The following is a 23,142-nucleotide window of genomic DNA, read 5'->3' on the forward strand; positions in this document are numbered from 1 at the left end:
ACATATGTATACCTATGGCTGATTCATGATGATGTATGGCAGAAACCAATACAACATTGTGAAGCAATGATCTCCCAATTAAAAATAAATAAATTTTAAAAATAAAAAAAAAAATATATTTACAAAATTAAAAGGTCAAATTTGAAATAGATTTGTTAGGAGGAAGAACTGTTTGAGGCTAAGAATGTAATTATTTGTATTTTAATAAAAAAAGATGCAATGGTATCATTTGAAAACTGAGCTAATACATTTTGAAAATTACTTACGCTAATGACTGATGAAGTAGCTGACAAGTTTAAACCTTCAAGATCAGCTATCAGGCTCGGAGAAAGAGCTGGGGTGGGAAGTGCAACTGGAGTGGACACCAGGTTGACTGTAAGTAAAGGGCCAAATTAGCACATGTGCATGAAAATTTAATTCATATTACTAAAAGCAACATTTTTATTTTGCTGGTAAATCTAATTAAATTACTTTGATTAATAAGTCTATGACAATTCTATTTAACATCTTGATTTAGTCAAGCTATTATCAAGTCATGGCAGTTATTAGTCTTAGCTTTCAAAACATAATGACAAATCCTATAACAAAATAAGAATATAAATACCTTGAGTAATACTTTTTGAAAATTTTAATCTCCTAACATTATCACTAACATTAATCACCCAGTAACTTAACTAAAAGAAAAAGGTAAAGGAACATTTTTTCAGACTAATGTAAAGGATAACAACACCTCTCAAGAGAGTTTTCCAGTTGGGTTATAAGCCTTAAAAGAGTGTTTATTAAATCTTTTCTCTATTTTATTTTCCACTGTAATAATTATAAGGGGCCCAGACTACCTAATTCACTTCTAATTATACTTTGTCAGCAAAAGCTATGAGCTAGATAGAAATATTTGATTCTATCAATAAAAAAATTTGAAAATCTTTTTTAAACACAAATTTGATCACGTCACTGTCATGCTTAAAACTCTTCAAAGATTTAAAATTACCTACAAAGTCCAACTCCTTAATTAAATGTGCAAGGTCTTCTATGGTCTAGCTCTGCACTGTCTAATGGAACTTTCTGAGATGATGGAAATGTTCTGTAACTGTAATGGCCAACATGACGGTCATTAGCCTGTATACCAACTGCACTCCTGAAAGGTGGCTAGTGTGATCAAAGAACTGCATTTCAAAATTTAATTGAATTTAAATAGCTATGTGGCCAGTGGCTACCATACTAGGCAGGTCTAGCTTAGCTCCAATTTCATCAGTCATTCCTATGTTTTAGCTCTACCAAGTAAGTTTCCAAGATCTTGTTTCATGTCTTTGAACGTTGTATATTCTATGCCCTTGGCCTAAAGGTACTTCTCTGCCTTGTTCGCCTTGCAATCTGTATCCATTAAGATATCACTGAGGGGGAAGGCACAACTAGACTCACTGAAACACAGTTTGTGTGTGTCTTCCTTGTTCTACAGGTATACTTGGATACACTTCTACAACTATACTTCTCTTGCAATACAAATGTGTGTCTTTAAACGTTTTCATTTCTCCTGGTCTGTGTGAGTGGACTCTGACACATTAATTTTAAGTACTTAGTCATTGTTCAACTGTTTGTTGAATGAAATAAATTCAAATGTGGAAAAAGTTTTAGCTTCCAACAAGTTCTCACTCTACAACAACACTATAAAGGAAGTAACATTTACTTCACGTGGCATCACTTTTCAAGCATCTTTTTCTCACTTTAGTCTCACAATATCTTGTAAGTTAGGCAGAACAAATATTAATTCATAAAATTATCAATAAGTATTTTTTGAACAATGGAGCAAGTGAGAGGCAAAAAAGTTCAAGATATGGTCCCTGTCTTCAAGAAACTTAAAACCCAACTGAGAAAAAAAAGATATACATGCTTGAAGACCAAAAAAAAAAAAGTAATAGTATAGTCAATAAATTATATTGTCAAAAGAAGAAAAATTTCAAAAAGAAAATCTGAAAATCTCAACATGCCCAAGAGAAAAAGCAGCGTGGAGGCTGGGTGGAGGAGGGAGTGGAGCCCCTCAGCTGCTCCCCTGCACTCTTAAAGGAGTGTGCTCTTAGTGTGAAGCACTGCTATAACATCTCCACCCTTCCTTAGTCATACGTCAAAAACCACTAACAATTAGCAAGCGCCATAGGGAATTGTAAAAAAAAAAAGGATCAATGGGGGATAGAGTGGTAAGAGAAGGCTTGGTGAGGAGGAGGGAATGAAGCCCAGTTTTAAATTAAGGGTAGAATTCAAATTAAGAGGAAAGGAAGAAGCTGGTTAGTTACTGAATGAGATGATGTAAACAAAGGCTGAGAGGTGGGAATGAAAAGCTCAGGGGATTGGATTTATCCTATAAATCAAAGAGAACTATTAAAAATCTACCAGAAAGAGGAGTAGTAAGATACATGGTGCTGCATAATAATTAGTCAGAGGCTAGTGTAAGAGACAGACTGAAGACATGTAAAGAGCACTCAGGTTGGCAGTGAGGAAGAATTTACAGTACTTTAGGCACGATATGATGAGGACTGAAGTAAGATAATGGTACAAATAGGCAGAAGGGGCATTTATATAAAGACACTGTAAAATGAAGCATACGGAGATTAAAACTTGCAAGATCATAAAACAAGTGAATGGAAGAACCACTGTAGGACTAGAAATTGGTTCTTCTAATATGAATCAAAATGTGTTGCCTTTCCATCCAACATGTAGCTTTTCCAGTGGGCTCTAAGGGCATGTTTGTCCATTTGTTTGTTTATCCATCCAATCCAAAATATTAGATGACCATGTAAGAAATAAAAAACTGAGTATGAAATAGCCTCTGATTTTAATTACAGCTTGGCTAAAGACAGAGAAGAACAATTCATACCACAGGTAAGCTTGACTCTTACAAGAAAAAATATAAGCTTTTAGTATCATTTCAGAAGACTGAGGTTCTGGCATTAAAGAAATGATTACACATCTGTTTACAGGTCTGGCAAGATGGAAGCTGGCACTGAAAGTTTATCCTAAATAGGATTCTGCAGGCAGCTGACTATGGTGAATTAATGAGTAAGAAATAAAATGACTCTATAGTTCTTTTTTTTTTAAAGGCATACAAATTAAAATGAGATACCATTTCCACCTATCAAACTGGCAAAGGCGATTTTTAAATACAAAACCCAGCACTGGTAAACCAGGGTAAAAGGAATCTGGCACTCTCATAATACTACTATGTAAGTTGGTACCAACTCTGTGGAAGGCAATTTTAGACAGTAGAATTCTTCACAGCTTTTGTCCTGGTAATTCTATTCCTGGGAATTTATCTTAAGGATATAGTCATGGAGACAATGCAATAACGTACTTACAAAGATGCATATAGCTTCACTGATTAAGACAGCAAGAAATGGAAACAGTTAATTAAATAAGTTTTATTTCCAACAACAGGAAATTTACAGTATAAAGAATAACCTTACAGTCTTAAAAGTTGTTCAGGAATATTTATGGTAAAGAAAGAAATGTGAATGATAAAGAGAGAAAGAGGCAAATAATAAAACAGTATCTCAAATCTCCAATTTGGAGGAAAAAGGTTTTGCCTATGAAAAGATGCTGAACTGATTTGTCAGAATGCTAACCCATTTTCTTTTCAAAACTTTCTACAGAACACTTTCTTTAATAAAGGATATTTAATAATTAGACAGTTGTTCTTCTGATCAAAGTTATGTTTCAAAATCTCAGTACAACTTTTAATATATAAAAAGTTTTAAATGAATAATTACTGGATATTAAAAACAAACAGAAATAGCTCCTAGGTTGAGTTAAATGTAAGTTGGGATGAAATTTCCCTTAAAAAAAACCTTACATTTAAATTCTTAAAACTTAGTATTTAAGAAAATCTTTATTTCTATATACTTTTTAAAAAGCTTTAAAAAGTAATAATAGAAATTGTATCATTTTATAGGTTTCTCTTTTCTCCTTAGCTGCCAGAAAATCCAGAGTCAAATGTAAGGAGAAAAGGAATGAGTACACTCTAATACCTTGTAACATTGTCTCTTAATTCCTTTTAAAAGGTCTGACTGTTGTTCTTTTACAGTTTAAAACTTAAAACTTTACAAATAAATGTAAAACATTCATTGTCTCAGAGAGATACAAAATAAGTTGGTTTTTTTTCCCCCTCTCCTCTGTCTCTAGGTCATTCTTATATCCCATAGGGTTCCGAGCTAACATTGTTAAGCATATCTTATGTAGCCTTCCAGAAATATACAATGTATAATCATATTTGTATTTGTCTGCAGGATATAGTTCTTCTTTTACTTTTTTTTTTTTACAGAAGAGTGATACTCTACATGTATCTTCTTGAACTTATAATGTTTCATATATATGACATAAACTAGCATATTAAAAAGGTGCTTCACTTTTCTTAATGGTTATATCACACTATTGGTAGACATTTCATTTACTTTCAGAACTGGGCTGTAAAAATAATGCTGCAGTGAAATTTCTATATACTTTTCTACATTTTATTAATTCAACAAATAGTTACTGGTTCCCACTATCTCCTGGGAGTTGTTCTAGGTGCTAAGAATAACAGTGAGCAAGACAGACAATAAACAATACAAAAAAAATATTTAAGATAATTTCAGATAGTGAAAAATGTCATGAAGACCATCAAGAATGATTCAATAAGTATGTAACAGAAGGTGATCTTTAAGCTGAGATCTGAAAGATAAACAGCAGCTTGCCATCAGAAGATCAGGAAGAGGTGTTCTTGGCAAGGGCCCTTGGCAGGAAGGAGCCTGGCATATTTCAGAAATGCAGAGGAACAGTGTGGATAACAGGTAGGCAGGAGTCAGAGCACTAAAGGAATATGGACATTTAGTGTAAAATTAAGCCACTAGGTTAAAGAGTCTAAAACAAGGATGGAATAAGAATCTGATTTTGCTAGTTTATCTACAGGATAAATTCCTAGAAAAGAAATGCTAGGTCAAAAAGTGTGTGGAATTTAATATCTTGACAGATATTGCTCAAATGACCTCAAAAAACTGCACTTATTTATATGCCTATGAAAAACATATGTATGGTAGCTTCTTCTCCAAACCTTAACACTATTGGATGTTGCTTTAAAAATCTTAGCCAAGAGGTACGAAATGATGTAAACTTTAAACATCTTTGCCAGTAAGTGAGAAATTATTCAAATTTGGTTCCAATTTTATTTTTAGTTTCTCTGTTATGTATTTTTCAGTATTATATATTTTACTTTCTCTACAGTAAGGATTTGCCATGACTATTAGAAATAGGCAAGGTAAACAACATATATAGAACAGTTCTATGACAATATGACATAAATGCATAGCCCACATCTGGCACAGGAAAACTATACTGCAAAATGACTCTCACTTACTGTTACTCTTCCTCTAGTGCAAAATCCACCTACCCACAAAGTTAGTGCTACTGTCTTTCTCACAGTTCAGGAGACTTTAAAGGAAGATGAATACACATCTTTGTAAAGGATTCTAACTTCTTAGAAGTAAATTTGGTGCACAAAGATTTTTTGCAGTTAAAATATTGATAGATATAAATTTTACTGTATTCCAAAAGGTTTGTGCTTATTTCTGTTCACACCCCAAGTGTGGCAAGTAGAAAACAGTGATGTCCTTTACATTTCCAATTACATCCCTAATTCCCTATATCCTTATGTTAGATATCTTGATCCCCATAGTCAACATTTAACAGTGTAGAAGTTCTGAGATATGGATAATTATTCACTAAAACCAAAGAGCTTAAAATGAATTTGATGCATTTTACTTGACCAATTATACTTATTTAGGTGATACAAAACTAACTGATATACAGAACAGATGGGAAAAAATACTAATAGAAACAATTTTTGATATTTCCTTGTCTATTTATATCTATAAATCTTTTGTAATAGATGTTATTTTGAGACATGTAAATGAAAAGTACTAGAAAAATGAAAACTACTACTGCTAAACACAGATGAAAAGATTTAAATTTCAATACTTACAATCATCTAGATCTAGAAGTGAAACATCTTTGGTAAGAGGATTTCTCTCCTGCTTTGTCTTTTTTTCTTTCTCCTATAAAATAATAAATATTTTATTTATTGTATATTCTATCTTAAAAATCAATGACATAGTCCTTAACATTTCAAAACAAACATATTTTCCCCCTTTGCTTAGTCTTCCAGAAAAAAATCAAATTAAGTTTTTATATGGTTATGTGAAATGCTTTTTTGAATCAAAATTTCACTTAGCACATGATATTTCTTCTTCACCTTGCAAACTTTAAAAATATTTTTTACTTAGAGATTACAAAGGACCTTCAGAAGGAAACTTAAAAGTAAATAATTATTTTATATTCTGACAACTTTTTCCTAACATAAAAATCTAATGTGACTCTTTGGTAGAAAGTGTACAAATATTCTCAAACATAATTTTAAAACAAGTTGATTTAAGAAAAAGAAATGCTTAAATAATACATGTTTAGCTCTGATACTGTCAATGGGCTTGGGATAGCTCAGCCTTTTTGAGAGGCAGTCTGTAACAGGCACTGTACTAGCAACTTTACATTTCCACATTGGTTTGCATCAGACTTCTTTTGCCAAAGATATTCATTAAAAACAATAAATATTTTCAGGCTCTTGCTCTTTAGGGTTGAAAAGAATTAATTTACTTTCTTTTCTCTTTTCCTTTGGGGAGGGTAAAGTATTCCAATATTTCTATACATAATTAGGGCTTCTCCCACCTCAAATTTGCTTATTTATTCTATCATATTTTTGAAATGTGGATACCCATATATTAGATTCCTAAGCCTCAAGGTAGTCACAGTTTGTTTAGAGATTCAGAAAAGATGTGTAACCATGAGAAAAAAAAAAGGCACAGTAATGAGTAGAAGTATAAACAGTTAAAGACCAACAAGGATTAGGGTGTTAAACAGATGTATTTGGGCCATGGTTACCTAAATTTATACTTTTTTTACATTAAACCTTCACAAGTTGAAGGCCAAAACTTAAGCTTTTGACAAAATGTTGTTGTCCACCTATTCAGTCATTCATTGATTCATACATATGTATAGAATTTTTAATAGATTCTGTGCTAAGCAATGGAAGTAACACAACCAAGACAGACACAGTCTAGTACCTGCCTTCAGATTACTTATAAGCCACCAAAGGAGTTTATATCTTATTGCTAATGTAAGTAACTACAAATATTTTTGAAGTAGCCCTATAACTACAGAAAGGTATCACTATAGCCCTTTAACTATAGAAAGGTATCACTAAAGCAAAAGGTACTCTACTGACATTTAAAGTCTGTATAGTGTTAGAGCTCTTATAGCAGTGAACATACATGAACAAGAGCAATGTATCACATAATATATCCGGTAACATTTTAAAACGATTTAAATCTTGCTTTTTTGCCCCCTTCCACCAATACTTAGAAAAATTATTTTCAAGGATCACACAATAATACGCATTAAAATACTAGCCAGAAACATCAGCATTGATTTTCTTCAAAATATTTATTTCTGCCACTGAAAACTCCAAATCATCTGGGTGGGTTTTAATTTTGTTATTTAAAAACAAAACAAGTAATAGGTGTCCTTCTCTCCACACCTGAAATAAATAACAATTGCTAGGACTGGAGGAAGAAAAATAAAAGAAATGTTAGTTTTGAAGCTGAAATGTGAAAGTTGCAGGTAACAAAAACACATTCAGAATGAATATGCCATCTCAACAAGAATAACATTCCTGTGAAGAAAGAACATAGAACAAAAAGCTTATCACCATGTGACTTTATCAAAATGCCATGCTGAGCACAATGGGTGTAGCTTCCTATAACCTACAATGGTGCATGGCTGTCTTTATGGAACTGTAACCTCCCCACCTGAAAAATTAGAAATCTATCAAATCAAGACAAAGTTAAATCTGGAGGTAGGTCTATATACCTTATTTTCTACTTCACAGCTAAGAGTGTGTAACAATATCTATTAAACACACATCAGGTCACATATAACACAGGACAGAACTGCATGTGGAATTGGCATAGTCTCTTATTAGAAGCCTAAAAGAAAAAGAAAAAAAGGCTCTCAAAAGGACAGAATTTCATTGACTTTCTGAGTACAGCAAATAACTGTTGACTGAAATACAACATTAGCAATAGATAACGGTCATTTCTACTGAATTGAAAAAGCCTTGCATTCCGAATCAAGGCTGTAAAAAGCATCGTGATGTGTTTGGCATTCCTCTCTTATATTTCATTTCTCATTTTAAAAAATCCATAGTAAGTTCAAAACATTTTCATACTTAAAGGATCTACTTTAAAAATAAAAATCTGAATTCTAAACAAAGAAGTTAAGAGCCCCATTCCATCAAACATTTCTCCATTTGCAATTCATCTTGGTAATAGAGACAGAACCTGGGTAAATGCATATAGGACTTGAGGCAGGAGATTTTTCTTGCTCAATGCATAATTCATGTGCTCCGCCTGCAAAGTGTGTAAAATGAGAATTTCACACCGCAGCATGAGCCATGGAGCTGCAGAGAAAAGGCAGACGAAATCATATTTTACTGTGTGAATTTTATTTCTTACCCTCCCAATATTTATACAAAACCATCATTGACAAACCAAACACACTGACAGATCACCCACTGTTTCCATTGTGTTAGTACTTGAGAAGAGATCAGGCAGAAAGATAGACAATTTGTTTTTGTATATTTTTTTAAATAGAGGATTAGGTTTTTAACAGCTGAGTGACTGTATTAGACTTTTATAAGGACAACAGTAACTGATCTTAAAATCTCACTACAAAAATACCTACTTATCAATTCATCATCCTCAAATCTCCATTTGTTTCTATGGTATTCGATTATACACCTCAACACATCAACATTTTCAAAATGAAATACAAAGTCACAGGGTTAATAAACTGATTTCTATTTAACATATTTCATTTCAAATAATAAATAAAAGATCCTGGAAATACTTATTAAGCTCCAAAGAATACAAACAAAAAAATGTAATAATATATACCTTGTAAGGATTTTTTAAAATCTATTATGCATGTTTATCTTCATGCTGATCCAAAAAAAAAAAAAAAGGGAAGCAAAAAGAAGATCTAACACAACAAGCATCAAATACGCTTCCTAACAGGAAACCATTATAAAGAGGTTTGAAATTTAAAACTATAAAACAGGATAAATGGTAATATAAGTTTGTCACACCCACATTATGCTTTGGAAGCAACAAAAATTCAAGGCTTATTTCTAGCCTCACAGGGCAAGGTATCCAAAAGAAATATTTTCAGTTAGAATTACCAACCAAAGACAATTTAATGATTCTCTTGCCTTCAAGTCATCTAACAAATCTGATTTTAAAAATCTGAGGCTCACACTTACTCTTTGCTTTAAAACAAAATTACACTGCCAGAAAATTGAGACTTCTATACAAGTTAAAAAGAAGTCTAAACTGTTAAACAAATCTTCCCTATTAGATTATACCTACTTCAATAAGAAAGATTGCTTAATGGCATTCACTTTGATTTAAAGATCTCAATTGAAGTGAAATGCTATTTCTGTTCTGGAGAACTTAAAATATGAACTAAACTGGAAAAGACATAAATTGAAAGAGGCAAGCCTTTGAAGTGTCAGAGTAAAAACTAATATTCTACCATCTTCAGAGAAGTTATGTAATTGCAACAATCATAAATACTTGGAAAAACACAAGTAAACCTTGTTTCCTATTAACAGATAGGGCAGAAAACTAATCAGAAAATAGTTCCTTTCACTCTTACCCACAATCTGTTCATACTACATCCCATATTTACTTTATACCCAAGAATCTTTCATATGGTAGATCTTTTATTGAGGCATGTCTCAATATTTACTGACATCTAAACACTAGTCATAAGACACTGACCAGTTCAAAGAGCATAAAAAAAATTTAATTAGCTTCTTTGCACCTCTCAAAAAGAGACTAACAAAGCTTTGTGAGATCTCTATAAATGTGATAAAGACCACTGACAAAAGCATCTTAAACACTGCTAGGATATAGAGATGATATTATTTTTCTTAAAGCTAGTAAACATATTAACCTTAATTTTGATTCAAATATGGAAATGCTCTTAGTATTAAATGCTATTAGGTACAAATATATTAAATATATCTATTTTCCATCGATAGATTATTATGCTTAATATAAAATAATTAAAATACTATTAATATTTTTATGGAAATACATAAACTTATTCACAATAAATTACCATTATGACTTAAAATTTTTATATTTTAATCACAGCTTATTTGACTATTTAGCGGGTGGTGCACAGACACCGAGGATATAATCAAAACTACTGAGTCACAGTTCAGGTATGAACAGTGGGACGAGCACGGTGATGGCAGAAGCAACTACAGTAAGTGGGAATGCCCTAACTTATCGTATGTGTTAGTCGCTCAGTCGTGTCTGACTCTTTGCGACCCCATGGACTGTAGCCCGCCAGGCTCCTCTGTCCAGAGGATTTCCCAGACAAGAATACTGGAGTGGGTTGCCATCTCCTAACGTATTGGCTGATAAGAAAAACACTGAAGTCATGTTCAATGAAGAAAAAAAAAACCCTGGCAACTTAAAAAATATATTTTAAATAAAATTTTTACCATCTGTTCAACACATAACTTTAACTACAGGCAGAATATAACTTAATTATATCAGTAAAACATGGTATAAAGTGATATAAATGTGAATGTCTTCCTGATTTAATATGGCCTGTATTACTAATTTTTTCTCCACTCTTCTGTGTAAAAAAGAAATCTTTCCTAAACACCATGTGAAATATGTGAAAGTACTGAAGATACAGAACTATTAAAACTAATTTTGTTATAGGTATTATACAAACTCCAGGAGATAGTAAAGGACAGAGGAGCCTGGTGTGCTACAGGCCGTGAGGTCACTAAGAGTGAGACATGACTTAGCAGATGAACACAACTTATTTCATAAAAGGATTAGACTAAAATTAAAATGTTTATTAAATTTAGTTCAGAAAAGAACATCTACAAAAAAAAAATATGCTTGCCCATCAAAATAACTGTAACTGAAGAGAAAGATAATTTTCTTTGGTTCTTACTGACAATATCTGACTTCAGTGGAGTCCATCTCCCAATCAGTAAGAGAAACAAACCAACATGACACCAGAGCAAACCAACCGACACCAGCAGTTTTGAGTTTAATGGAAATGCAGGGGTATGGTGCTGAATGACAAACACTTAGGAACAGACACAATTTAATAGCAGTTCTCACCTACTGCCCTACACCATTCTCACCTGACTGTCCCGACACCATTCATGTGAGTAAAACCCTCTAGTCATTAATATCCTTCAGTCCATGCACTCATTTTCATCTAGAAGTGAGGAACTACCCTTGATACAAGGCCACTTTCCTCCTCAGCTTATATTTTCTGTAATTAAGGTAAAAGATACAAAAAGAAGATCAAAGGCATAGGAATGGAAAAGGATACTGTATGTCATGAGAGCCATGAACAGTCCATTGGGATTAGAACACAAGAGGGGTTAAGACTGGAAAGGTGGGTTTGGACCTTTGAGCTTGAGGAGTTCACTGAACTCAGAGACAATGAGGTATCATCATAGGTGACTTTGACAGTAAGCTGGCCGCTATCTGGAAGGACTGGGGTTGGGGAGCTGTCTGAGGATGACAAAGGCAGTGGTGTATGGACTACAGAAGGAAGACATGACTTGTAATGGTGATGGCAGGGAAAGAAGAAACAGGTATGAGAAATAATACACAAAATCTTTAAGACCTGGCCACAGGGCATACAAACGGGATGAAGTAGGGGTCAAAGACAACTGTGGGGCTCCAAATCCCAGAGAACAGAAAGCATGCTGGTACTAAATGACAGATCATGTCTCTGGGTATATTAGGTTTGGGAAACCAGCAGCTCCTAAGAGGTCTAAGAATCTGGTTTGAGTAAGAAAATTTACAGATGTTATCATAGAAGTAATTCAGAGAAATGTTTTAGCTGATGTTACTAGAGTTAATAAGTCTCACAACAGTAAAATGTAGAGGAAATAAAGGACTAAAATTAACCCACATCAATTAATATTTTTTAAAAAATGTGAACTGAGCAGCACTAACTTTGGAGCAATGTTCACACTTGGGTGTCAGAAGAGGAGTAAAAAGTGAAAAATAAAAAAATTAAAGGGTTAGAAAAGTCAAAAGAAAAAGGATGAGGAGAGTTTCAAGTAGTAGGGATATTGTCATAAAAAGATCAGAGAAGGATAAACTAAGAGAAGGTTCCTGGTTTTGGAGAAAGACCATGGTTGCCTTTTCAGAGAGCAGTATCTATAGGAAGTAAAAGAGGTAGAAATCAATTTAAATGGGATTAAGAAATAATTGGGTTAAGAGGTAGTAGCTAGAGAACATCTAGATTATTCTTCTAATCTCTCACTCATACACTCTGGTCTCTCTCTTCCATTCCCTTCTCCTGTCTTTAAAAGAAGGAGAGACCTGAATGCTTTCATTGGCGGAGGAGGAACTAAGGAAAAAAAGAGACTGAAGGTGCAATGGAGGTAGAAGACCATCAACTAAACAAGCCCAAAAGGAAACAGGACGCTAAGTGGATAGGGATCACTTACGCTGAGCTGCGTTCAAGGATAAAGGAGGAGGGTAAATTGAGATTGTGTGTCAGAGAGTAGAGAGGTAGGAGATACTCATAGTGAATGGCAGGTCAGTCTTCCGCAGACAGTGGATGAGATCAGAGGCTTCAGATAAGGGGTCACACCTGACCATTAATTTCTAACTAGAAAGGTATTTACAAAGTTGGAAAAATGCAGGAGACATAAGAGTGACAAAATATTATGAGTTCCTTTTAGCACTGGTGTTCTGTAACCCTAATATTGGTCTCTCAGAGAATTAATATTCAAGTTTAAAAATGTTAACACTGATGTTTTATATTTATATAGGGCTTTACATTGATCTTTCACATCTGATTTTTTTATAATAGCACTGAAAGAAGCAGAGTAGGTATAAAGCATTTCTACTTTATAGATGAGGAAACTGAAGCATAAAGATATTATCTTCCAACAAGGAGAACACTATACCCATCAGGATCTCCATAAAATGAACTGTTTTCAAAGCCATATATTCAAGGTACCCCAAGGTCCCATTTTCACGCTCAATATCTCTAAAATACATTGTCCAAATGAAAGAAAAGGTTGAGAGAGTAAAAGTATAGCTTTAGCTGGGCTGCAGATTTAAGGTATATGAATTTTTAGCACTAACATACTGTCATGCTAAATTAAGGTAAAACATCCACCATCTGCCTCCATTACTCATAATTTAGAGTGGAAGCCACAAGACGGTGCAAGGAGAACTTTTCTACAATTATAGTGTTGTCCTTTGTTAGAAAACTGGTGCACGTGTAATTGCATGCTATGTTTCAAATCACTCAGAAAGAAATTAAAAAAAAAAAAAAAGTTATGGTGGCTCCAAGGTGGAGAATACATATTAAAACAAACAATCCTATAATCTGCCTGTTACAGACAGGAAAGGCATTACAATATATAGAAAATAAACTATATAAGCAAAACACACAGACAAAAAACTATCGACAATGTGAATAAAATCTGAATTTCTCGAGTCTTGGATCACTGCATTACTTTGAAATTTCATAATTATGTTCTACAGTAAAATATTTTCCACTACTAAGTGATTTAATCTGATCACTGGAAGTGACAGAGAAGAAATAAACTGAACCTCTGGCCTGGGGCACCTCTGTGGGATTCTAATGTCCAACGCTGAAAAGGTACTAAAGTCTGCAACTTTTCAACTTTCACAAAACTTCATTAGAATAACTCACTTGTACCCACTTGACAACTCTTAATTTCTTGCTTGGTTATTTTGAAAAACTCTGTTTCTAAGGCTCTTTTATTTTGAATAAAATCTTAGGATCATTTTGTAATTTAATATAAGCAGGAAATGAGAAGATATCCAACTCACTGAGTAGTAAGTTTATAAGAGGCCAGATTAATAAACCTAAAAATCTCAAAGATTTTATGTGAATTTTTGAAAAATAAAATCCCATGTTATATACTACATAGAGACATAAATTTTAAATATAAATTCAGGTTTAAAATAGGTTTTTCTATAATTAAGAATATTTAGAGACAGACAAATACTAGCCAATGTTTAAAGCACGTTTATTCTTTTTCAAAAATATGGTTATTCTTTAACAATAAATCTTGGATGGAGGACAATTATTACTTTGATGAATTTATTTTCATACTTGCCTACTCAAATGATTTATTCAAGAAATTCATGTTACTAGAACAAATAAATGAAAAAGATAGTGCATTTAAAAAAAGCTGAATTCAATAAAAGGTAAGATGTGATTATATTTTAAACACATGGAATAATACATTTATTCATAAAAACCACTGCATTTGAAACTGAGCATCACCACGATCCATTTATAGGATGGGAATAATAATTAAAGATCAAAAGGATATATTAAGTCTGAATTTTGTATTAAAAACTACATTTTCCAATTTTTTTTGTTTTTGCTGCTAAGCAGACAAGGTTTAGTGCTACAGATATTGTACTAAAAAACCATAATTGCTCTTTTTTTTCAGCCTCACAGTGCAGCATGCAGGATCTTAGTTCCCCGAGCAGGGATCAAACCCAGGCCTCCTGTAGTGGAAGCTTGGAGTCTTAACCACCGGTCCACCAGAGAAGTCCCTATAATCATTCTACTGTCACAAGTGGTTCTTGCATTTGTTTTTAAATATATGTTACTGCATTTTTATTAAAGAATGTATACTCTTTAATTAAACCTTTAAAAATTATTATCCAAAATGCCTGATATATTTTTAAAAAGTATATTAGTCTTAATTTCTTATGAAGCATGTACATTTATATTTCTTTGCTCAGTACTACTTCCGTGAGGGACTAGTACTGAGTAAAGGGGAAGTCAAAGTTCCCTTTACTTCCCATCTGGCAAAAGCTTCCCTTGTCACATCACAGCCAATGACAAAAAAGGTCATACTCAGAACACTGAGGTCTCTAATTGTGGTTGGAAAACGTGAAGTTAAAAAAGTTTCTAACTTCTCTGCAGAATTGAGTTATGAGGGAAGTAATAATATACCAAAAAAAAGAAAAAAATCAAAATAAAATCACAGGTGTGGATGAACGAACATGGTGTTTAGTTGTCAGTAACATATTAAATTCCTTCCCTGCTTTCTTGATTTTCAACAAAACAAATTTTTAGAAATATTTTTTCTTAATTGCAAAAAGGCTAAAGAATATTTACTTTCTGTTACAAAAACGTGTAATCTCTTACCTTAGTAACTTTTCTGGATTCAGATTCACTTTCAGATTCCGATTCTGATTCAGAATCCGAAGAACTCTCTTCTATTGAACTAGATTCACCACTGGAAGACTCTGAAGTTTTAGAGTTTTCTTTTTCCTTATCCACATCTTTAGAATCACTAGTCAGAATAATAAAATTTGAAATATTAGATACTTACATTAAAAAGTAGTTTGAAAAATCAAATGACAAGTATTACCATTTTTCCATTTTGCGTATGAATCAAAATCTTTATTAGGGAAGTGTATTTCACTGAGAACCATTTCTTTTTAGTGTATAGACAGTAAAAATGGTTTTAAAATTCCAAAACATGTTAATGAAATAATAATAAAGACAGTATTATCTATAACTAAATGAATCAGAACCCATTCAAAACTAAACCATATCACACACACTTCAAGTGCAAAAGATCATAAAATGAGACTAAATGACATCATAAGTAGAAAACAATAATTAAATGTTTGATTTACTAGGACTACACATTAGGTGCTAACATTAACAACTTCAGAAATACTTAGGCAGATTTTAAAATACTATCTCAAAATACTCATTAAAAATTTAAATACTTATAATCTACTTTTGCTAATACAGACTTGCATTTTATAGATTATTCTGCCCAAGAAAATGATTTACATATGTTCCCAAATGTGACCCTTTAATATATATGAGAAAACATCAAGCAGTTCAAAAGAGAATTCTTCTAATGTACTAAATTTTACTAAAAATGTCAGATAATCAGATAAATACTAAAGTTTTAAAATACCCAATGATCAAACCTAAGTGCTGATGTTCATTTGTTCACTCATTCCCTTGACAAATATTTACTGACTGCCCTCCATGAGCTGGCACTATGTTAGGTGCAAAGAGTAACAGTGGTTAGTAAGATACAGATGATCTCCATTCTACTCCTTTATAGAGTCTACAGTCAGTCCATTGGAAGATACAGAGAAGTTAAGTTGGCAGTGACAAGAAAGCATGGTAAACAATAAGTAACAAAGTATATACTGTGTCCTGAGAATACCTGAAGGAGCATCTCAACAAAACGGACCAAGACTGGGACCCTTCCTAGAGGAAGAGACACACAAGTTGAAAGAGGAATAAGGCAGGAAGAAGGGAAGGGGAAAAGGTCTCCAGGAAGAGATAACACACAGTGTTCGCTCAGGGGAAAAGAGAGAGCTTGTGATCTTTTTTATTTTCTCAAGTTTGAAGGTCTAACTTCTCTTTATCATATGTGCGTGTATGTGTATATTGTTTTAAAAATCCACCTTGTGCCAGATAGTATAAGGCAATTCATAAACAATTATCTAATTCAGATGTTTTAACGCATTCTTCCCAGGTAGTGCTACTGCTAAAGAACCCACAGGCCAATGTAGGAAACATAAGAGACGTGGGTTTGATCCCTGGGTCAGGAAGATCCCGTGGTGGAGGGCATGGCAACCCACTCTAGTTTCCTTGGGCTTCCCTGGTGGCTCACATTGTAAAGACTCCGTCTGCAGTGCAGGAGACCTGGGTTTGCTCCCTTGGTTGGGAAGATCCCCTGGAGGAGGGCCTGGCAACCCACTCCAGTATTCTTGGCTGGAGAATTCCAAGAACAGAGGAGCCTGGAAGGTTACAGTTCACAGGGTCACAAGAGTTGGATACGACTGAGCAACTAAGCACAGCACAGCAGTTATGACTACTAAAGGGTGGTTTTGAAGATACTTAGAGCTCTTTAGCTTTAAAAAATTATCACATAGTTATACTGGCAAAGCTTTTTAAAAAATTCTAAGAGTCAAGAAGAAAAACACCTGGGGAGGGTGAGTGGTTAGGCAACTGGAAGAATCGATATTTCCCTGAACTGATTTTTGTGCAGGAAATACGTGATTGCTGTTTATTAAAAATGAAGTCATGGTAACATCTCAGAGCACATGTAATTATATTTGATGACTAAAAAGTGTTTTTTTTTTCCTTCCCCTATCAGAGAATGGCAATTTATATCTCCCATTTAGTGGTTAAAACATATACCTAAAATATAAGGTTTAGAATTTATCTGAGATTTCCTTTTATATAACAAACAATTTCAAAAAATTCAAACATGAGTTTAAAAAAGCCTGTTTCTGAAGAAAAAAACAATGAAACTAACACAATTTATGATTATAAGCTTCTAGCATATTGACTTTTGCTATCAGAAAAGACACTTAGTGCTCTGAACAAAACTTTGCCTTCCTAAGAAATATAACATTCTTCACAAACTAAGTAATCACAGATGGATATGAGTTTGAGCAGACTCTGGGAGACAGTGAAGGACAGGGAAGCCTGAAGTACTGGAGTCCACGGGGTCACAAAGAGTCGGACATGACTTAGCGGCTGAACAACAACAAATCACAGATATTCTGATATTAAACTAGAAGCACAGAACCTCTCTCTGAGAAAAGACTACTACAAACCAAGCAACTGGCTTGCTGCAACAAGTGAATGATTCTGACTATACTTAGCTTCTAGCCTTTAAGATAAGATTTTAAAGGTAAAAGTGTTATTTTATTATGCATCACTCAATTTTGATGGGTAATTATTGTTTACCTTACTGCTTAGAGTTTCAGATGTTAATCTAATGAAAAGAATTTACTGGTAACTAGCTTTTTAACTTTGCATGATGAAAAGCCTGTATTAATTTAACCTACAGATTTCATTTGTTCTGAACAGGAAAAACAATATAAATCACTTTTAAAATCATTAAATCCTGACTTAAATTAATAAAGTCATAATTAGGGCATTATGCTGTGTTTGTTATGGAAGTGGCAGGGCGAGCTGCTTTAATTACTGTCTGTAATAAAAGGAGCAGAGAGCGTACTGCGCCCCAATCAGTGCTGTCAGCCACGACTGAGCTGGGCTACAAGCTCATCAACTGAGCGGGCAGCAGGCTCCCAGGGAAAGGGCCATCGTGTCTGCAGAGGCCACTCTCTGACAGCAGTGGGGAAAACAGACTCAGACAATCCAAGGTATTAGCCCCAATTACTCAAAATTTTAATGACATTTTAACACATGATAATATTGTTGATAATGGGAGATCTTAAAAAGTGCTAACACTTAAATACCTTATGACCGTCTTCCTTCACAGCCCCTGACTCTAATATTTGGATCATAATCTTTTTAATATAACATTATTTAGAAAAATCAATTGTCTTAGTTACATAATGGCAAAGTGTTGAAGGATTTAATTTTCACTCTCAGCAAAATTGCTGCAAAAGGTAATTAAGTGTTTCATACCAACTGCGTGATCACTTAACTCGGCTTTCCAAGGTTACACCAATTTTCAAAATGTAACCCCAAGATTTGTTCAAGTTCAAAATGGAAACTGAGCATTACAAGTAGGAGAATAATGTGAATCAGTATTTTAAATTAATATTAAAAGACTTACAGCCTGTTTGGAGAGATAAACATACACTCATTTTTTCACTCAGTGTTAGAGCAGGGGAAAAGACCACAGAATGTTTGTGAAGGCAAGAGCTCACCCTCTCCCTCTGGCTCTGGAGCGTGTGGCCGCTCTTCCCTTCCCGGCCTCTGGCTCACTCCCACTCTCACCCGAGTCCTCAGCACTGTCCCCACTGCGGTCGTCTTCCTCGTCTTCCCCACTTTCACTTCCAGACTCACTCTCTGAAAAAAAAAATAACCAGATGCTCTTTGATTTATAGCCACTTAATAAATACAAGGGACAGAAGCAAGTATCAACATTCATCACAAATGAAATGAGATGCTGAGTTTTCACATAGTGGACCCCACTGGATCCATAGTCTCTATATCTGCTGTCTGGTCACTCAGACCTCCAGAACCCTGCAGCAGAGTGAGCACAGTGGGGCTCCAATACCCAGAGAAGGAATAGAAAAGACCCACCAAGTAAAACAATGTGAGCATATATTGCTTCCCAAACCCATACATGTCTTAGCTACAGCAAACTTTTTATTTAAAGACTGATTATGAGGATGACTCATCAGAAAAGGCCCTGATTATGGGAAAGAGTGAAGGCAGGAGGAGAAGGGGACAGCAGAGGGAAAGATGGTTGGATGGCATCACCGACTCAATAGACGTGAGTTTGAGCAAGCTCCGGGAGATGGTGAAGGGCAGGGAAGCCTGGCGTGCTGCAGTCCATGGGGTTGCAAAGAGTCCGACATGACTGAGCGAACGAACAATGAGGATGATATAAGAATAAAGAAATATTTTATTTCCTCTACTTATAATGGGAAATTTTATTTAAAGAAATAGAAGGGATTATTGATCTTAGGAACAAATTTTGAGAGGGAAAAAAGCTGTTCAAATCATCTTCAAAATTTCCTTAATTCAAAGGCAACAAAGCAAAATCACTAATCAAAAAGTACTTACTTTAGCTAGTGTAAGAGTTTTCCATAAGTCAAAGAAATGATAAAGTTAGACTGAGGAACTACAAAGTTAAAACTTTTCTGTATAAATTATGGCATACTAGGGCTCACTGAAGAAGTAAAGTGAAGTCGCTCAGTCGTGTCCGACTCTTTGCAACCCCGTGGACTATAGCCTACCAGGCTCCTCCGTCCATGGAATTCTCCAGGCAAGAGTACTGGAGTGGGGTGCCATTTCCTTCTCCAGGAGATCTTCCCCACCCAGGGATCGAACCCGGGTCTCCCGCATTGCAGGCAGACGCTTTAACCTCTGAGCCACCAGGGAAGCCCCATATACAGCATGTTTTTGTGTATTTTAAACAGGAAGCATAACTTTTTGGTAGCTGAAACGATGACATGTACAGAGTTGTATCCTGGATAAGAGGACACACTGTTTTCCTAGCCTATGATCTATCTGATGACGTGTCCTCAGGGAGGAATATGTTGCTGTTGTTCACTCACTCAGTTGTATCCAACTCTTTGTGACCCCATAGGCTGTCGCATGCCAGGCTTCCCTGTCCTTCACTATCTCCCAGAGTGTGCAAAAACTCACGTCCCTTGAGTTGATGATGCCATCCAACCATCTTGGCCTATGATCTATCTGATGAAGTGTCCCCAGGGAAGAACATAACCTCTAGTTAAAATAGTATTCTAATAGGTAAATAGTAGTATCTACTCTATGAAGATTAATTTATGTATCACACAGCAAAAAGCTAGGAATGCCTGTATTCTTTTGGAATAGCCTAGAGTGATAAGCATGAGTTTTCAAGCTGGAACGTCCATGTTCAAAATCCTGGCCCTGACACATACCAAGGTGTAAGACTGAGCAGTTATTCAACCTCTCTGGGTCTTGGCTTTTTTTTTTTTTCAGCAAAGCTCCATCAGAGCTGTTGTGAAGAGTAAATGATTTGAAATGCGTAAAGGTGATTACAACACAACAGTACTACCACATGGTAAGGCACTCATCGCCTTGAGCTTTTAAAATTTTCTTCTTTATCATTTCATAAGAAAAGAAAAAAATCTATCATTTTGTTTGTTTATTTTTGGCTGTGTTAGACCTCTGCTGCCTTGCACGGGTCTTCTCGAGCTGTGCCGAGGAGGGGCTCCCCTTCATTGCGGCACAAGGGCTTCTTGCCGTGGCGCACCAGCTTCAGTAGCTGCGGCACGGAGGCTCAGCCCTTGTGGCGCGTGACCTTATACCGGGTCCGAGACATGTGGGGTCTTCCCAGACCAGGGATCGAGCCCATGTCCCCTGCAGTGGCAGGTGGAGTCTCATCCACTGAGCCATCAAGCCAAGTCCCATTGTGACTTTTTACAAAGAGCAAAATTTACCTTTACCAAACTTTAGAAAACAAAACTGTTGATTAAGGGTGTCTTGAATTTGTTGTGAAGTCAAAGTTAAGCACACATACATGTTAACTTAGATAACTGGCTTATGCTATAAACAATAATAAAAAAAACTTATAGCATGTAAGTTACTTTTCATGTTTATATGGGAGTTCAAACCAAATCTGGATCCAGTTCATTTCAGGCACCATTTATTTAAATTTTCAAGTTAGAAAAATCTTTGAGGAAATTTGTTTATCTTCAAGAAGACGTGTTCATTGGGAAAAAAACTGGTATCTTCTAATAAGAAAAGTTTTCTCCTTCTTCTGGTAGCTAAAAGGGAACTCTTAATATCCCTACTATACATGTTCAGATAATGCCATGAAAAGCCATAATGTTACTGGAATATTTCAAATACATACTGAAAAAGGTTAGACTCTAAATAGAACATGAGCTTGTGAATAAATGGGATGGAGACAAATATCTGTGAGACACTCTTAACTACACAACATATCTTTCTCAATGGTCTATGTCATTCCTGAAATTCCATATTTTTAGCATTAGCTGTTTGGATTGAAGTAATTTTCCCCATTTTTCAGCTTATTACTTCAGAAAATAACACACCACAGACTAATTTGTCAAATACTGAAAACAAAGCCTTGCCAAATGTAAATTTATGTTTTTCAACACGTTAATGAACATCCCAGGCAGTGTGGGTTAGAATTCAGAAAAGCATGAGCTCTTTTTTCAATTCTGTCATTTTTTAGTTATGGGTCTAAGAGGCAATGTCAAATAAAAAGCGGTTAGAAATTACTTTGAAAACTTACGTATCAAAATTACTTTGACATGTAAATGAAAGGAATTGTTTCAATTGTGTACACTTCACCTAAACCTGCTGGCTGAATGTTACGCTCTGGGCCTCCGCGTTCTGCAGGGAGCACGGCCTATAAGCCACAGTGAACAAGGCTTTCCAATGAATTAAAGACTCACCACTGTCACTGCTGCTCTCAGAAGAGTCCTCTTCCTCCTCAGATTCGGAATAAAATTTCTTATCAGGATTCTCTTTCTTTGCTTTTCCTGCTGGGGTCCATTCTTTTGCCTGATTTAAAAAAAAGTAAAAATGTAAATATCAAGGAATTCTCAAAAGGGATGTAGTCTTCAGGCAGACTTAATCATTCGGAATACTCTGTGAAACCAGAAGGAAGTTTAAAGCCTCAGTAGAAAAGGCAACACTGAAAAGTCTTGGCATTAAGACTGATTCCCACTACCCCTAAGTAGAGAAACATAAACTCTCACTCAGAGCCTATTATTTTAGATCCACAACCTTATATATAACATATAATTTTAGATACATTTGTATTCATTGGTCTATAGAAGATTTAAGCTAAAGTAAGACAGTCTAGAAGAGATAAGGGCAATTAGAGGCAGAAGTAGTAAGAGCAGTAAGAAATTCAATTTCACAGCTTGATGTTCTGTGTGCTGTGCTTAGTCGCTCAGTCATGTCTGATTCTTTGTGACCCCATGGACTGTATGTAGCCTGCCAGGCTCCTCTGTCCATGGAGATTCTCCAGACAAGAATACTGGAATGGGTTGCCATGCCCTCCTCCAGGGGATCTTCCCAATCCAGCGACTGAACCCAGGTCTCATGCATTGCAGGCGGCTTCTTTATCATCTGAGCCACCAGGGAAGCCCAAGAATATAGGAGTGGGTAGCTGATCCCTTCTCCAGGAGATCTTCCCAACCCAGGAATCAAACCAGGGTCTCCCCAGCATTGCAGGTGGAGTCTTTATCAGCTGAGTTACCTTGATACTGAGGTTTTTAAAAAAAAGAAAACATCTAGTGTAGGCAACAAATAGCCTGTACCATCTCAACCACCTGAACCCTGGGGTAATTCTTGATTTGTGTGTTTGTCATATCCTAGATATCTAATCCACCAAGAAAACCTATAGGCCCCTTGGTCCTTCACCACCTTACTCAGAGCCCGCCTCCCCCCTCTTGGATCACCGTAATAGTCTCCAACTGGCTATCTTGTGTCTAGTTTCATCTTTCACCCCCACTC

General features: G+C 35.1%; 1 protein-coding gene across 2 annotated transcripts in view; it reads right to left on the minus strand.

Moving 5' to 3' along the window:
* Positions 1 to 23,142, minus strand: part of AP3B1 (adaptor related protein complex 3 subunit beta 1) — a 236,805-nt gene that overhangs the window by 74,725 nt on the left and 138,938 nt on the right. For both annotated transcript variants that reach the window (XM_019968085.2, XM_070796867.1), the window contains 5 exons: positions 22,074 to 22,182; positions 18,861 to 19,002; positions 15,343 to 15,490; positions 6,005 to 6,077; positions 267 to 373 (listed from right to left, as the gene is read on the minus strand). In XM_019968085.2, the coding sequence (XP_019823644.1) occupies positions 267 to 373; positions 6,005 to 6,077; positions 15,343 to 15,490; positions 18,861 to 19,002; positions 22,074 to 22,182 (579 nt within the window). The remainder of the gene's footprint in view (positions 1 to 266; positions 374 to 6,004; positions 6,078 to 15,342; positions 15,491 to 18,860; positions 19,003 to 22,073; positions 22,183 to 23,142) is intronic.

This window comes from Bos indicus, chromosome 10 (genome assembly GCF_029378745.1).
Source record: "Bos indicus isolate NIAB-ARS_2022 breed Sahiwal x Tharparkar chromosome 10, NIAB-ARS_B.indTharparkar_mat_pri_1.0, whole genome shotgun sequence".
Taxonomy (NCBI): Eukaryota; Metazoa; Chordata; class Mammalia; order Artiodactyla; family Bovidae; genus Bos; species Bos indicus.